General features: G+C 44.9%; 1 protein-coding gene across 9 annotated transcripts in view; it reads right to left on the minus strand.

Moving 5' to 3' along the window:
* The window catches only part of DMD (dystrophin), a 4177531-nt gene that overhangs the window by 2447787 nt on the left and 1712428 nt on the right, over positions 1 to 17316 (minus strand). For all 9 annotated transcript variants that reach the window (XM_075336500.1, XM_075336497.1, XM_075336505.1 and 6 more), the window contains 2 exons: positions 15944 to 16078; positions 5886 to 6035 (listed from right to left, as the gene is read on the minus strand). In XM_075336500.1, coding sequence (XP_075192615.1) covers positions 5886 to 6035; positions 15944 to 16078 — 285 coding nt within the window. The remainder of the gene's footprint in view (positions 1 to 5885; positions 6036 to 15943; positions 16079 to 17316) is intronic.

A 17316-nucleotide genomic window follows, 5' to 3' on the forward strand; every position in this document is an offset into this window, starting at 1 on the left:
CACAAGTGGGGGCCAGTTATTTCCTACCATTTGGAAGCTTGGCCAGGAGGTGGAAGGATCTGCCTCTCTCTTTGTTGTGCTTTGGGCTACAGCATAAGTGTTTGCTGCAGAAGTTTCAGCTGTGTCTGTTTATTGTATGATAGTTTCCCAGTAGTCTGCTTTCTTCCTTTTTTATGTTGTTTCCTCTTGTTCACTTTTAGTGGCTTCTTGGCCTGTGGTTGCTGTGTGTACGAGTAGTTGTTATTTTTGTTGTTACCTCTGTTTGTCCATATTTGTTGGTGGGGTGCGGTCTTCTGTTCTTGCCCATTCCTTCCATGTGGTGGGTTATGGAGGGGGCTACATAACATCAGGGACAAGGACAAGAGATAGGGAGTAGTTTGGAGGCCCGGACCTCTCTACCATTAAGAGTACCTCAGGGCGTTAGGGTGACCACAGGGGCCCCAGCCTTAAGGACAGTAAAGGCTACCTTGAGTTCCCCTAAGTCAGTTCATGACAATATTATTGGACATGATGGAAAAGAGACCAGAGGATACCAAGAAGACATCAGCACAAGAGTGTCAGGATATTGGTTAGGTCAGAACTATCCTTTTACTTATTTTTCATGAGTATCACATAAATCTTATGAGACAGATGTAAGAAACGGGTTGAGGAGCTGACCACAGTGCAGCTGCCAGTGTTCTTATACAGAAGACATAGCTATCATAGCCAGTTTTGATCCCTGCTATTACAATGCTCAAAGTCGCTGTCAATTTCTGAGAGTGGCATAAAAGTGACAAGTTCCGCCATTAACCAGATTGGATTTGGCGTGCTCTCCACAATGTATTTTGACCAATGAAGTCTACAATTGCATGATATTCCCTTCTGTGATGATACCAAGAGAAAGCCCTTAAGGAAAAGGAAAGAAGACCTTGGAAACCGCTGAGTCCGGGAGACAAGATATAGTCATATGAAAAAGTTTGGGCACCCCTATTAATGTTAACCTTTTTTCTTTATAACAAATTGGGTTTTTGCAACAGTTATTTCAGTTTCATATATCTAATAACTGATGGACTGAGTAATATTTCTGGATTGAAATGAGGTTTATTGTACTAACAGAAAATGTGCAATCCGCATTTAATCAAAAGTTGACCGATGCAAAAGTATGGGCACTCTTATCATATTCTTGATTTGAACACTCCTAACTACTTTTTACTGACTTACTAAAGCACTAAATTGGTTTTGTGACCTCATTGAGCTTTGAACTTCATAGGCAGGTGTATCCAATCATGAGAAAAGGTATTTAAGGTGGCCACTTGCAATTTGTTCTCCTATTTGAATCTCCTATGAAGAGTGGCATCATGGGCTCCTCAAAACAACTCTCAAATCTCAAATCTGAAAACAAAGCTTATTCAACATAGTTGTTCAGGGGAAGGATACAAAAAGTTGTCTCAGAGATTTAAACTGTCAGTTTCCACTGTGATATAATAAAATAAAAATAGATACAGGCGCAATATGAGAAGCAGCCATGGATAAATTCCAAATAGGTATAATTAAAATCTGCTCACCTTTGCAGGCTGTGCGCCCCCGCACAACCCCAGTGAAAGCGTGACAGTCTGGGGTGATCCTCCGTTCTGATTGCTGTATACGTGCTTGTTGGATCCAGACTTTGGTATCGCTTTAGGCTCCTGAAGTCCACCGGCACCTTGGGATTCAGGTTTTCCTTTACGATCCTCCGTTCTCCAGCTGGATTCCCTAATGGATTGTCAGGTCCTATGCAGCTATTACCGAAATCCGAGGTAGGGAGTATGCATATAGGAAAGATTTTTTTCGGTCTGCTATAGCGCTTCAGGAACCATTTGCTGATATTTAAATCTTGTATTTTTATTTTTTATTGTTGAGCTCCTATTAATACAACGCGTTTCAGCAATCAAATATGCTTTCATCAGATACCTTTTTCCTATAGTTTCCACTGTGAGGAACATAGTAAGGAAATGGAAGAACACAGGTACAGTTCTTGTTAAGCCCAGAAGTGGCAGGCCAACAAAAATATCAGAAAGGCAGAGAAGAAGAATGGTGAGAACAGTCAAGGACAATCCACAGACCACCTCCAAAGACCTGCAGCATCATCTTGCTGCAGATGGTGTCAATGTGCATCGGTCAACAATACAGCGCACGTTGCACAAGGAGAAGCTGTATGGGAGAGTGATGCGAAATAAGCCGTTTCTGCAAGCACACTACAAACACAGTCGCCTGATGTATGCAAAAGCACATTTGGACAAACCAGTTACATTTTGGAAGAAGGTCCTGTGGACTGATGAAACAAAGATTGAGTTGTTTGGTGATACAAAAAGGCATTATGCATGGAGGCAAAAAAACACGGCATTAAAAGAAAAATCACTTGCTACCCACAGTAAAATTTGGTGGAGGTTCCATCATGCTTTGGGGCTGTGTGGCCAATGCCGGCACTGGGAATCTTGTTAAATTTGAGGGTCGCATGGATTCAACTCAGTATCAGCAGATTCTTGACAATAATGTGCAAGAATCAGTGACAAAGTTGAAGTTACACAGGGGATGCATATTTCAGCAAGACAATGATCCAAAGGACTGCTGAAAATCTACTCAGGCATTCATGCAGAGGAACAATTACAATGTTCTGGAATCGCCATCCCAGTCCCCAGATCTGAATGTCATTGAAAATCTGTGTGATGATTTTTAGCGTGCTGTCCATGCTCGGCGACCATCAAACTCAACTGAACTGGAATTGTTTTGTAAACAGGAATGGTCAAATATACCTTCATCCAGGATCCAGGAACTCATTAAAAGCTACAGGAAGCGACTAGAGACTGTTATTTTTGCAAAAGGAGGATCTACAAAATATTAATGTCACTTTTATGTTGAGGTGCCCATACTTTTGCACCGGTCAAATTTTGTTTAAATGCGGATTGCACATTTTCTGTTAGTACAACAAACCTCATTTCAATCCAGAAATATTACTCAGTCCATCAGTTATTAGATATATGAAATTGAAATAGCTGTTGCAAAAACCCAAATTGTTATAAAGAAAAAAGTTAACATTAATAGGGGTGCCCAAACTTTTTCATATGACTATTACTTTACCGCATCAAGCCTGATGTACACGGAGTTGAATAAACCATCCAACAAAAACAGTAAAAACTGTATTTGATGCCATTTTCTTCTTATTTGGTAAAACAGCAATATTTTCCTCCCTCTCCCACACATCCCGAAGGAACACTGGATATCAATGCAAATTCACAAAATGCTGAAAATGCATGTGACTTATCCTGCAAATAGGGACAAAATTCTATATTGTCTGATTGAGCCAGTCCTAATGCGGGCTTTACACGAGACGACTGATCGTGCGATGCATTGTCGGGGTCACGGTTTTTGTGATGCACATCCGGCATCGTACACGACGTCGTCTCGTTTAACACCTCCTAGTGACGCAGTATCGCTCACAAATCGTGAGTCGTGTACTCGTCGCTAGGTTTAAAAAAATTGTTTAATTAAAATGGCGGCGGTTGATCATCGTTTCTGTGGCATCACACGTTGTTCCCTGTGACACCACGGGAACGATGAACAGCAGCTTACCTGCCTCCCATGGCACCCGACGGCTTAATGGAAGGAAGGAGGTGGGCGGGATGTTTACATCCCGCTCATCTCCGCCCCTCCGCTTCTATTGGCCGGCTGCCGTGTGACGTCGCTGTGACACCGAACGTCCCTCCCACTCCAGGAAGTGGACGTTCGTCGCCCACAGCGAGGTCATCCGGATGGTAAGTATGTGTGACTGGGGTTAAACGAGTTTGTGCGCCACGGGCAACTAATTGCCCGTGACGCAAAAACGACGGGGGCGGGTATGATCGATCGTGCTATCGCACAATCGGTCATCTCGTGTAAAGCAGGCTTAAGGCTTGTAAAAAAACGTAGAGATACAATTATTGGATATATATAATGTCCAACATGTGCTGATTTCACTTGCAATACTCTCAAAATTGCTTTCTTCCTTATTTGTGTGACTTGTTAAAACAACTAGGATTTCATCCTTTATCACACTTATGTTTGGCTATTTTTCTCTGAATCAGCTTCTTTCTAAAATGCAACAAAGAGGTCAAGAGATATCCTTATTGTCAATATGTGGTGATTCCAATAATGTCCACACAGTGCACACAGTGCACAGTCCACAAATGGTACTGTTTAGCCATTCCTCCCTGCTTCAGCACTACTTCCATTCCTATCTGACAGAGAAATGGCATGTAAGCAGGAACTAGATACACACAAGCATGTGTTTTACCAGATAGTTGAGATTTGCATAGACTTGGTTACATGTGATCCTAGCTGCAGGTTTTGTGCCCCTGCTCCTATTAGATTTCAAGTAATCATATTTCAGTTTAGGCAGATACTAAAGGGAACCTGTCACCAGATTTGGCCCCTATAAGCTGTGGCCAGTACCAATCAGCTCTTATATACAGCATTCTAACATGCTGTATATAAGCGCCCAGGCCTCTCCATATAACGTAAAGAACACTTTTATAATTCTCAAATAGGGGGTGGATCACACACCTGTGGCCAGTGTGGATGAAGGTATAGCAAGGGAACCTGTCACCAATTTTGGCACCCATAAGCAGCGGCCACCACCAGTGCGCTCTTATATACTGCATTTCAGAATACTGTATTTAAGTGCCCTGGCCCAGCTGTATAATGTAAAACAACACTTTAACAATACTCACCTAGTGGATGGATCAGTCCAATGGGCGTTGCTGCTCTCCGGTCTGGCGCCTCCTCCATCTTCTGGGATCTCTGTCTTCCTGCCCAGCCCCATGCATGACGCATTTGGCGTCATTCACAAGGAAGCCTTCATTATGCTCTTGCGCATGCACACTTTGATCTGCCCTGCTGAGGGCAGAACAAAGTACTTTATTGCGCAGGCACAAGAAAAGGTCAAAGACTGCCTGCACATGCGCACTACAATACTTTGATCTACCTCCAGCCAGGTAGATTAAAATATGCCTGCATTGTGAGTGACGCCGGACGCGTCATGCATGGGGCTGAGCGGGAGGATGGAGATCGCAAAAGAGGGAAGAGGTGCCAGACCAGTGAGCAGTGACATCCATTAGACTGATCCACCCCCTAGGTGAGTATTGTAAAAGTGTTTTTTTACATTATACAGCGTGTCCTGGGCACTTATATACAGTATTCTGGTATGCAGCATAAGAGCACACTGGTGGTGGCCGTAGCCTAAATGGGCCAAAAATGGTGACAGGATTCCTTTAACTAACGTCTTGTTACTATATCTTTATCCACACTGGCCACACATGTATGAAAAACAGTTGTCTAAACCTACTAACATCAATAGGATTGGCAGATAAACTCATGTATATAAGGACCCCCAGATGTCCCTGGCTGATGGAGATTGAAGTAAGAATGACCAGGTACATTGGATTTCAAAGAAGATTTTATGCAGCATTCTTTTGATTATGCATCACAAAAGCCACCAGAGTATATCACTATATACTGAGGTTAGGGGAAATCAGCAGAATTTCCATGTTACTTAGGCTCCCAAAGGAGATTTTAACCATCCTGCTTAATATTTTATGCTGCTTTTGTAAAATTGAGTCTCACAACCATGAATTATGAAATCCTTAGTTAAAGAGTAATCAGTTATCATGTCAAACTTATTGCTGATGATGCAATTAATTCACAACTAAACATACTTAATATCAATTTTGCGTTATAAAAAGCATCTGTGCACATGGTTCACAGTCATTTTGCTTCTGAAATAGAACTGAAAATGAAACATTTTGAGAAATGTGTCTGTCTTTATGGCTCTCGCCCATAATTTAGGTATAATTAGTAGCTATTTGTTGCATTGAATTGCATTCATAGATTACCTCCTGTTGTATTTCTTCCCAACGTGTATTGAACTTGTCCAGTTTTTCATTGATCAGTTCATCCATCACACCTCCATCGGTCAATGTCTGAGCAAGCTCTTTAATTTGATTCCGATTATCTTCTGGATGTTTCATGATTTTTTCTATGGACTAGACATAAATAATTTTGCCATCATATACCAGTAATTCTAAACTACAACTTTCATTAATATTAACAGTTTCTTATAAATGTTAATAGCATTCATTTTTTTGTAAAATAGAAAAGATCACAAATAATAATACTGAAATGCAAAAAATGTAAAGTTTTGTCTAGGTTTTACATATTGATGACATACCTTTAGGATCAATATGGGACCAGGGGATATTCAACCCCATTCAGCCCCCAAGATTGGCTTTTATTTGCTCCAGCCATAAGCAGCTGTAAGCAGAGAGTGGAAAGTAATAGCTACACACATTTTTCAGTTAGTGGGAGGTAAATTGCGGTACTCGGCAGTGTTACATCTCGTGGCTCTCCTCTTGCAAGGAATGAGGTGGTCCCCCATTCCTTGTCTGCCGCGAGCCCTCCTGCTCAGCAGCGCCAAAGGTCTGGGAGACTGCAGGAGTTTCCTCCTCCTAGATGCAGCAGAAGGGTGACACCTAGTGGTTTACTCCTTGTAAGGAATGGAGTGGTCTCCCATCCCTTGCCTGCCACGTGCCCTCCTGCTCGGCATTGCAGAGGGTCGGAGTGGTTGCACAGTGTGCAAAGGATAGATGCTCAGGGAAGCAGCAAGACTTCCCTTAGCTCTGCACATTGTGAAACCGAAGATCCCGCCTTTATGACCCAGAGGCAGGAGGTTGAGCATGTGCCCCACGTGACGTCTTCTGATTCGCTCACTGGTATCACACGGCCAGATAACGAGGCTGGTGATGTGCTGAATCCTGACTGGCCGGGCCAGGACGTCACAGATCATGATTGGGTCACATCCGTCTCGCGCCCGCCCTTGGCTGGAGCTACATCTCCTTAAAAACCCCTCCTGCCATCATGGCGGTGCGCGACCATCCTTCTATGTTTGGATGTCTGGCAGCGTGCTGCCACGCCACTGTACAGACGTCATTGTATTTTGCAGGTCTCGCCCCTGCCTTGCTGCTCTGGCAGTATTCCGTTGAACAGGCTGTGTTCCTGTCCCAGGTGAGCTTCTTGAATCTCTGTCGGACTCACCTGGTTTCTGAAGCACACGTGCATGGGCACCTCTGTGCTACCCTCGTGCCATATTCCTGTGACTCCCGCTGGCACACATGCGTAGGCACCTCTGTGCGTCCCCGTGCAACAGGTACACCGAGTTGTGAGCCCCGTGCCATACAACCCTCACGGGTTAGGGCGGACAGGTGTACGCAGATCATCTGTGACATTCCAGACGATTGCTAGCAGCAACCCGCTCACTCTTCTCCCACCATAGCAGCGGTCCCTTACACCGCACAGTGGACCTTGACCGGCGGAAGCTGTCCATATACCATCTTGGCACGCTTCCCCGGGTCCCCCTCGTAACATTACGGTCGTGCCAAAGGTCTGGTTATGGCAGAAGAGCAGCAGCAGTTGCTGCGTTATGTGCAGCAGTTGGAGTCACGATTGGCAGCTGTGGAGCGGTCTTCCCCCGATAAGGCTGCTCTAGCGACAATTGCCACCCAAGCGGCTACTCAGGCTGTGGAATTGAGCGGAAAGTCGCCTCGCCTTGTTCTCCCACAGCGCTTCAACGGGGACAGCTCCGAGTGCCGTGGTTTCAAAAACCAGGTTACCACCTACTTGGAGATGTCCGCCACTCTTTATGCTACTGAGAAGGCGAAAGTAGCATTCGTCCAGTCCCTGCTCACAGGGAGAGCGCTAAAATGGTCCACGCCGTTGTGGGAGCGCGGAGATCGGGTGGTGAATCACCTTCCAGTTTATCTTGAGGCCATGAGAAAGGTGTTCCACGGGCCTCAAGTCACCCATGACTCCGCGCTGCGACTCCTACGCCTTCGGCAAAAGTCCACTTCAGTCGGGGACTTTGCGGTGCAGTTCAGGACACTCGCCGCAGAGCTGGACTGGCCAGATAAAGTCCTTGTCCCTGTGTTCTGGGAGGGTCTGGCAGGGTTCGTCAAAGACGTGCTGGCCACGCGTGATGTGCCGACCACCTTAGAGGCCTTGATACGGCTTGCTTCTCGCATAGACATCCGCCACGCGGAGCGGAGGCTCGAGGTCTCTTCGGCACCCACGTCTACCTGGCCTACAGAGCCTCTGACTCTCCTTCCCCACCAGACCAGTCTCCCAGCCAGTTCTGTTGATGACTCTGTGGAGCCCATGAAAGTCTCCAAAGTGGTCTCCTCTACCACAGGCTCTCGGCCGCCGGTCGTTTGCTTTGCCTGTGGGCAGAGGGGACATGTAGCTACCCGATGTTCAAAACCATCGGAAAAGAGACAGTGTCTGGTTTCCATCAGAGGAGGAACCCTAGACGCTGCCTCTCCTTCTAAATTAACCCTCAGCGCCCAGTTGCAGTTCGGCACCACTGTCTTCCCTGCCCTGGCTTGCTTAGACACTGGCGCTGACGGCAATTTCATTTCAGCCTCCCTGGCAACTAGGTACTCTGTTCCCCTGGTCCTGTTGCCTAAACCAATCAGTGTCCAGGTAGTCAACGGGTCCCTACTTGTCAAACCCATTACCCAGATCACCGTCCCTCTCAGGATGGATGTACCACCAGGCCACCATGAGCAGGTGTCCTTTCTGGTGCTTCCAGAAGGGACGGATGAGATCCTACTAGGACTCCCCTGGTTGAAACGGCATGCTCCGAGACTCAACTGGACAACAGGGGAAATCTCGTCCTGGGCAGGGTCATGTAAGGAACACCTCGGGACCACCGGGTCACCCACTCCCCTAGACCTGGTGCCACCTGGCCAGACCCTCGTTCCCCCTAGGTTACGGAACGATGTACTTTCCTGGGACCATACCTCCAAGGTCGTGGGCCTCTTCAGGTCCAAAAGGACCAGAGTTCTAGAGGCCAGGCATGATTGGTGGCCGACGGCCGACTCCTCGTCCGACAACCCTGAAGTAGCGAGGTTGGTTAAAACAAAAATCGTTCAGGGCAAGAGGTACTTCCTCGTGGAGTGGGTCGGTCGTGGACCAAAGCATAGGACCTGGGAATTGGAGGATCATGTCCACGCTCCGGGTTTGGTAGCAGCCTTTGAGCACAGGCGGCGGGGGGCCCTAGACGGGGGGTAATGTTACATCTCGTGGCTCTCCTCTTGCAAGGAATGAGGTGGTCCCCCATTCCTTGTCTGCCGCGAGCCCTCCTGCTCAGCAGCGCCAAAGGTCTGGGAGACTGCAGGAGTTTCCTCCTCCTAGATGCAGCAGAAGGGTGACACCTAGTGGTTTACTCCTTGTAAGGAATGGAGTGGTCTCCCATCCCTTGCCTGCCACGTGCCCTCCTGCTCGTCATCGCAGAGGGTCAGAGTGGTTGCACAGTGTGCAAAGGATAGATGCTCAGGGAAGCAGAAAGACTTCCCTTAGCTCTGCACATTGTGAAACCGAAGATCCCACCTTTATGACCCAGAGGCAGGAGGTTGAGCATGTGCCCCACGTGACATCTTCTGATTCGCTCACTGGTATCACACGGCCAGATAACGAGGCTGGTGATGTGCTGAATCCTGACTGGCCGGGCCAGGACGTCACAGATCATGATTGGGTCACATCCGTCTCGCGCCCGCCCTTGGCTGGAGCTACATCTCCTTAAAAACCCCTCCTGCCATCATGGCGGCGCGCGACCATCCTTCTATGTTTGGATGTCTGGCAGCGTGCTGCCACGCCACTGTACAGACGTCATTGTATTTTGCAGGTCTCGCCCCTGCCTTGCTGCTCTGGCAGTATTCCGTTGAACAGGCTGTGTTCCTGTCCCAGGTGAGCTTCTTGAATCTCTGTCGGACTCACCTGGTTTCTGAAGCACACGTGCGTGGGCACCTCTGTGCTACCCTCGTGCCATATTCCTGTGACTCCCGCTGGCACACGTGCGTAGGCACCTCTGTGCGTCCCCGTGCAACAGGTACACCGAGTTGTGAGCCCCGTGCCATACAACCCTCACGGGTTAGGGCGGACAGGTGTACGCAGATCGTCTGTGACATTCCAGACGATTGCTAGCAGCAACCCGCTCACTCTTCTCCCACAATAGCAGCGGTCCCTTACACCGCACAGTGGACCTTGACCGGCGGAAGCTGTCCATATACCATCTTGGCACGCTTCCCCGGGTCCCCCTCGTAACAGGCAGTGGACACCAAACTATGTAGGGCATTGCAGGGCTCTGGTGTTGCATCTGCCCACTGCCAGAGCAGATACCAGCTAATTTGTGGGGGAGCCAGGTATTGGATCTCCACTGATCTCAAATTCAAGTCTCAGTCAACTACTTTAATAAATGACATTCAGCGCTGTTCGAGAACCAGTGTTTATTTGGTATTAAAACATTCAAAAAGTTCAACAGAACATAATCAATTCTCCACAATTATCAAAGCCTAAACATCAGTATGTGGGATAAAGATTAGACTTTACTGTATTGTTTAGTGGCTAATATCATATTTTCAGCTATAGTCCTCATATATCACTAAATCACTTTAAATTGAACTACATTATGAATATGTTTTCACTGACTAGGTGCAAGCTATATGGCTTCACAAGCTTTACATTTTATACTTTAGTGGTGAGGTCACAAAAGTATAAAGTAAGCACAAAACTTGATTTTTTTTTTATATAAAGTTGAATGGCAATGTTAGGTAGTGTATTGAAACTATTTTATCAGTATAAGCTTAAATGTCTTGTCCCATTTAAAATTTTGTTGTACCTCAAGGCTGCAAAGGACTAAATTAACAAGGGGAGATCTTATTCATCATCCCCAAATTCAGCACTGACTTTACACTGCTCTTCTAGTCTTTGTTGATTGGTTGCCAACAGCAATGGTACATCTACAGCACCGATAACGGATTGGTTGCCAGCAGCAATGGTACATATACAGCACCGATAACGGTTGTAGCTTTGCTCAGCAGCTCAAGTAATTTACATCAGCAATGACTCTGAGCCCAGTGATTGGCTGGAACAGTTATGGATCAAAGAGCCAAATTACAGAAATACTCATTTGCATAGTGTGTTTTTTTTAATCTTATAATTTTAAAAGCACAATGTTTGGAGTGAGCAGTGAACATCACCTCTGCAGCCAATCAACAAAGTGTGGAGAAGTGGAAAAAGGCAACCCCAGATTAAGGGAAGGTAACAGCTCTGTTTGTTATTTATGATCTCTGCAACCTTTTGGTTTTTGAAAGGACAACTCCTGTAGCGACTCATGATACACAATGTATGTTATGATTTGTCTCTCTGCCTTTGATGCGGTCTTGCATGCCACACCTGCCTCTGTCAGTGCACACATCAGCTGATTTTATCAGCCAACATGTGCCTCTAACAGATGCTGGTGCTTCAGAGATCTGTCTGTGGTTGTTATCCAGGTAAATCCCACTGTTAATCTCTGCCAGCAGGATTTAACATGCGCTGGCAGGGGGACATGTCATTCCTTGCTCCCATTGGTGCTCCCATGATTTGATTGAGGGGCATAAATGGGTTTTCCTGACAGCCAGAGGTTAGTTGATGACCCCCTTTGACAATACTCCTGGAAAAGCCTGCTGTGAGATGGCAATCATAGGAGGTTGTGATTTCTGCAATACAGAGCAGTGCTAATGTACTACTCTGTATAGCACAAGCGATCAGATGATCAAAGCTCAAAGTCCCAAAAAACAGTAAAAAATAAAAATAAACTATTTTTTAAAAAATATTTAAAAAAATCAGAAATGACAAAAGTTCAAATCACCCCTCTTTTTCCCCATTGAAAATAAAATAAAAAATTAAATAAATAAACACACAAGTATTATTGCTGCATTGGTAAGAGTCTGGTTTATCAAAATGTAAAGTAAAATAATTTGATTGTTAAAAAGCGTAACGAGAAAAAAATCTAAACACCAGAATTGCAGTTATTCTGCAGCCGCAACATTAGAGAAAAATGTTATTACATGTGATCAAAACTTCGAATATACCCCAATATAATGTCAATGAAAACATCAGCTTGGGGAGCAAAATTCAAGCACTCACACAACTCGATATCCAAAAGTAAAAGTCCGGATCCGCGCGGTTTCAACGATATCTGAGTGCCGGACCCGGGCCCGGGATTTGGCAATTAAAGTAAAAATAAAGAAGAAATAAGTGAGAGTTTCATACTTACCGAGACTCCGTGTCATGGTGGCTCACTGCTTCCAGGTCATGCATTCACATCCTGTACTGTGCATGTATACACACAGCTTTCATGTTTTCACTGCCAACCGGCCATCCTCTTGTCTGTGATTGGTTGCAGGCTGACACGCCCCCCAGACTGTGACAGTATCTACCTGCAGTCATCGCTCATCACGGCTCAGTAATAGGCTACACTCATGGCTTGCAGTCTTGTCTATGGCTGCTAGCTGTGTAATGTAGCAGAGCTGGATGTGTCATCGTGGGACCTCGTGTGGATTACGACGGAGCTGCAGAGTGTTGGTGGTTAATAAAGTGGTGAAGGAGGGTGGATTTTGTACTTTATTCTAAATAAAGGATTTTTTCTCTGTGTCTGTGTTTATTTGCATTAATTTACAGGTTGTGATGCAGGTATCTCATAGACGCCTGTGCTACCACAAACCTAGGGCTTAGTAGCAGCTGTTTGCTGTTATTAACCCCTTATTACCCCGATTGGCACTGCATCAGGCCATGGGAAGGATCGGTAAATCACCTGGAAAGTCACACCTAATAGATGTGGCAATACCGGGCTGCTGCGGGCTGAGAATACCAGCCCCCAGCCGGCATTATCATGGCTGGGGAAGAAAATTGGGGGGAACAGCACGTTGTTTTTTTTTTTCCTTATTTATTTAAATAAAAAAAAGAAAAGGTCGCATGCGGTTTTTCTTAGGCCGCAGTCACACTTACGAGGGACTCCTGTGAGTTTCACATCGCAGCACAGCTGCGCACACTTCTGACAGGAGTGTGCATGTGTTTCTAGGTACATGCACGCTCATGTTCAGAGAACAGCAGGCTGTGCCGGGTGATGTCATGCCTGGCAGACCCACACGAGTCTGACAGCGCATCACCGACACAGCGGCACTCTTCTGACAGGAGTGTACATGTGTTTCTAAAACACATGAACGTTCACCATACTGACCCACAGACACTTGCACTGCTTTCCCTACCCACCGGCCATCCTGCCTCCTGTGAGTGGTTGCAGACAGACATGCCCCAGCCAGTGACAGTCTCTATTGCAGGCATCGCTCATCACGGCTCAGTAATAGGCTATACTCATAGCTGGCAGTCTTCTCATAGGCTGCTAGCTGTGAGATGTAGCAGAGCTAGATGTGTCGTCATGAGACCTCGTGTGGATTACGCCAGAGCTGCAGGGTGTTGGGGTTAATAAAGAGGTGAAGGAGGGTGCGTTTTGTACTTTATTCCAAATAAAGGATTTTTCTTTGTGTTTGTGCTTATTTACATTCATTTACAGGTTTGAGATGCAGGTATCTCATAAACGCCTGTGCCATCACAAACCTAGAGCTTAGTGCAGCTGTGCACTGTTATTAACCCCTTATTGGCCCGATTGGCACCGCATCAGGCCAACGGGAAGGGCCGTTAATGCACCGGGATTATCACATGTAATAGATGCAGCAATGCCGGGCGGCTGCGGGCTAAGAATACCAGCCTCCAGCCGGCATTATCATGACTGGGGATGAAAATTAGGGGGAACCGCACGTTGCTTTTTTTTTAAATTATTTATTTAAATAAAAAAAAAAGCTGGAGTCACGCTTGCTAAGGATACACTGCACCGCCCACCGGCTGTCCTGCCACCTATGATTGGTTGCAGTCAGCTGACACACTGCCACCTATGATTGGTTGCAGTCTGCTGACAGACTGCCACTCAGGATGTGGGCGCGTTTCACTGCAACCAATTACACACGCCGGCGGGTGGGCAAAGTAGTAAATATTGAATTGTCGGCCGGAAGGGAAAAGCGTGACCCGGAAGAAGTTTGCCGCCATGACACAGCCTCGGTAAGTATGCCACGCTCGCTCCTACCCCCCTATCCCCTCCCCCCCTTCTCCTCCAGAAACTATTTTAATCTCCGGATTCCGGTCCCCATTGACTTATATCGGCACCGGATTCTGGAGCAGATTGACTTCTTTTAAAAATCTGGCAGTGATCCACCGGTCCCGGTTTTTGGCGGGTTCGATCAACTCTAGTCATGACGGAAGCAAGCTTTTTTTTTTTAAAAAAAAACTTCAGATTTTTTTTCACCACTTCAATAAAACAAAAACTATTCTTGTTTGGTATCTAAATAATCATACTGACATGGAGAATCAAACTGCCAGGCCAGTTTTATGGTAAAATGAATGCTGTAAATAAAAACAAATTGCAGAATAGAATATTTCTATTAAATCACATTTGGAATTTTTTTGCTGTTTATGATTACATCATATGATAAAATGAATGATGTAATTCAAAAGTGCAACTCATCATTGATAGAAAAAAGTTATGGCTTGTGGAATAAGAGGAGGATAAAGTGAAAGAGCAAAAATAAAAAAAATTGCCAAGTCCTTATGGGGTTAAAGAGGTGGTTCACCTGTTTTCATTAGTGGCCACATTGTTATTATGTTGAGAAAAAAGGTTTCTCTCAAATACTTTATGCTGCCAATAGTGCCTGTGAGCAGCACTATTGCAGTCCGCTCAACCCCTTTGCGTGAGTCCCGGGCTCTTTGACCTCTGATGTCCGGTGATGTCACGTCAACTGAGGCTGGGCGAAGTTTTCCTGAGTGACTGGGCTGTGGGTGGTGTTTCAATGCTCATCAAAGCCCAGCGTCACAGCCCAGCATCTCCCTGCTTCCTCCGTCACTGCAGAGAGCCGCAAGCAGGAGTGATGCTGGGCTGCGTTCAGCGGTGAAATTCCTCCAACAGTCCAGTGGCTCACGGAGACTGGGGCCAACTGCAGTGATGGCAGTTCAACAGTAAGTTGACATGACATCACCAGATCCCAGAGGTCATGGAGCTTAGGGGTCACATGAAGGGGTGAGCAGACCGCAATAGCGCAGCTCACAGGAACTATTGGAAAATACAAGTTATTTGAGAGAAACCCTGTTTCTCAACATAACATTGATGTGGCCAGTAATGAAAAGGGTGAACCTCCTCTTTAAGTCCACAAAAATTTTGTCTGAAGCACAAACATTTGCTTTGAGGACTGTACAGAATGCTACTACATACAAATCTATTTATATGCTCAATTTAGCACAATATCTATATTTTTATAGTGTAAAAAAAGATTTTTTTTTTCTATCTAAACCTTTGTAAATGTAAAAGTAGCCTTGGGGTGTTAATGTACTCACACAGCACTGTTTTGCTCCTACTTTTGAGCTACTTGAAAGCGATTCAGACCCTCTGGATCACACTGCTCTGTCTGTGACCCACAAGTGGGCATTTACAATGTACTGTAAGCCCATGGACATCAGAACGAAACTCCATAGGCCTATATTGTAAAAAGGATTTGCGGCTCACATATAGAGCATAGTATAATCAAGAGAGTGTGACTCGCTGTTATGAGACTCATAAGAGGAGCAGAGAGGTGATGGAAACTGGGAAAAATTGTGAGTGGTGAGTACATTAACAACCTGACTCTACACAACAGTAACATTTACACAGGATTCTGGAAAACAAAAAATAATTGAGAGTACTTCTTTAAGTGGCATTGAACCATGAGTGGGAAATGGAAAACCTGGCAAGGCAATGATTTTCAATACTTTATTTGTGATTAATTTAACATGCATAAACACTCTTCACCTTTCCAAGTAACATCAGAAGAATTAATTATTTGTCTTCAACAAGAGATTTCAAGCAGAATCCCAATTTCAGCTTGCAATAAATAATTGACACGGTTGATGTTGTTAACTAATTATACATGCTAATTAATTTAATTAGACAGCAAAATTGCCATAACATTTTAATCAATATCATTTCAATACAAACCTTTAAAGCCTGGGAAATCTCTTCTGGTGACCCTTTAGGTTGCTCTGTGGTTTTCAACTTTTCTTCAGTTTCATCAATCCATTTGTTTTCAGCCTCCAAGTAGGACAATAGCTCTAGCCAACATTTCCATACCTCCTGTAATATGTTAGCATAATATTATAATCATAATACTCATACAAGCACCATTACATATCATCAGCTACAAAACGTGTCTTAAGCCACAGAAACCTCTCCAAAACACCATTTGTTTTGAAAAAGCACCTTTGAAATAGAGCACACTTTCCTATGATGGTTTGTTATTTCATTAATTTCCTGTATCTATTTATTAGCTATTTTTTCTGAGAGGACCACCCTTGAAGATAGGGATGTACATAAATTGGGGTTACAGATAAAGATGAGTGGTTCCATAGAGGTTCAGTTCAGCAAATGAGTCAAGCCTCCACTTGTTCAAGCTTGACCTGAACCCCGGAAAAAGTCACTGATTGGCAATTTGAATCTCTGCCAACATACAGCCAGCCATAAGCAGATTACTTCCGGGGAAAGGGTGGATGGGCTTTTTCAAAAAATCTTTTGGGTGGCACGCTACATCTAACCATGCTGATGTTACCCCCAGTGTGCGCCGTTCAAACACTGCTAGCGGCTTGTGCAGGGCTGAGCACCAAGCATACCTAAGCACAGCATTGCTTGCATGAGTGAAGTTCGCACGTAAAGCATCCGAACTCCAAACTCACAATTTGATTTTTAAATTTGATGTTAAGTTCGAAAACCAAACCTCAGGATTGCCCATCTCTAGTTATGGAGTTAAACCTCTTACTCCTCAGTCTTTGCTGAATGCTCCTGCATTGGTGCAGCCTCTAGAGACTCTTTTTAACATTTCCACTAGTAGTTACAAGGAGTCAGACTCTTATATTTATGATTACCAAAATATAGCAAAGCTGTTTTGTGATGGTGCTATGAATGGTGCTTTTGTCACAGTATATGGTCTAAATGTTAATGCACTGTGTAGCAGTATCTCTTCTTTGTACAATATAACAGCCTTATCTCTCCAGCTATCTTGAATCTATTAAACCTACATTTTAACTGCTTCCAACATAAGATGTATTAGTAAGTACTATTTCGTGATCAGCCAGTTTTACACATGGTGGGTGCCAGCTTTGTTATACAGACAGCATCCTGCTATAAAAGCAGTGATCATGACCTGCTCTGATTTCTGCTATTAAACTCCTTAAATGCCTCTATTAACCTCCACCAGCAGTATTTAAGGAAAATAATTACTGATTCAAGTCCATTAGGTGGACAAAATAAAGTAAAAGTATGAAAAATAATCAAAACATAATTTTTTTTAATCTCTACACTTTCTGGCTTTAAAAGTA

Source organism: Anomaloglossus baeobatrachus, chromosome 2, assembly GCF_048569485.1.
Source record: "Anomaloglossus baeobatrachus isolate aAnoBae1 chromosome 2, aAnoBae1.hap1, whole genome shotgun sequence".
In the NCBI taxonomy this organism is placed as follows: domain Eukaryota; kingdom Metazoa; phylum Chordata; class Amphibia; order Anura; family Aromobatidae; genus Anomaloglossus; species Anomaloglossus baeobatrachus.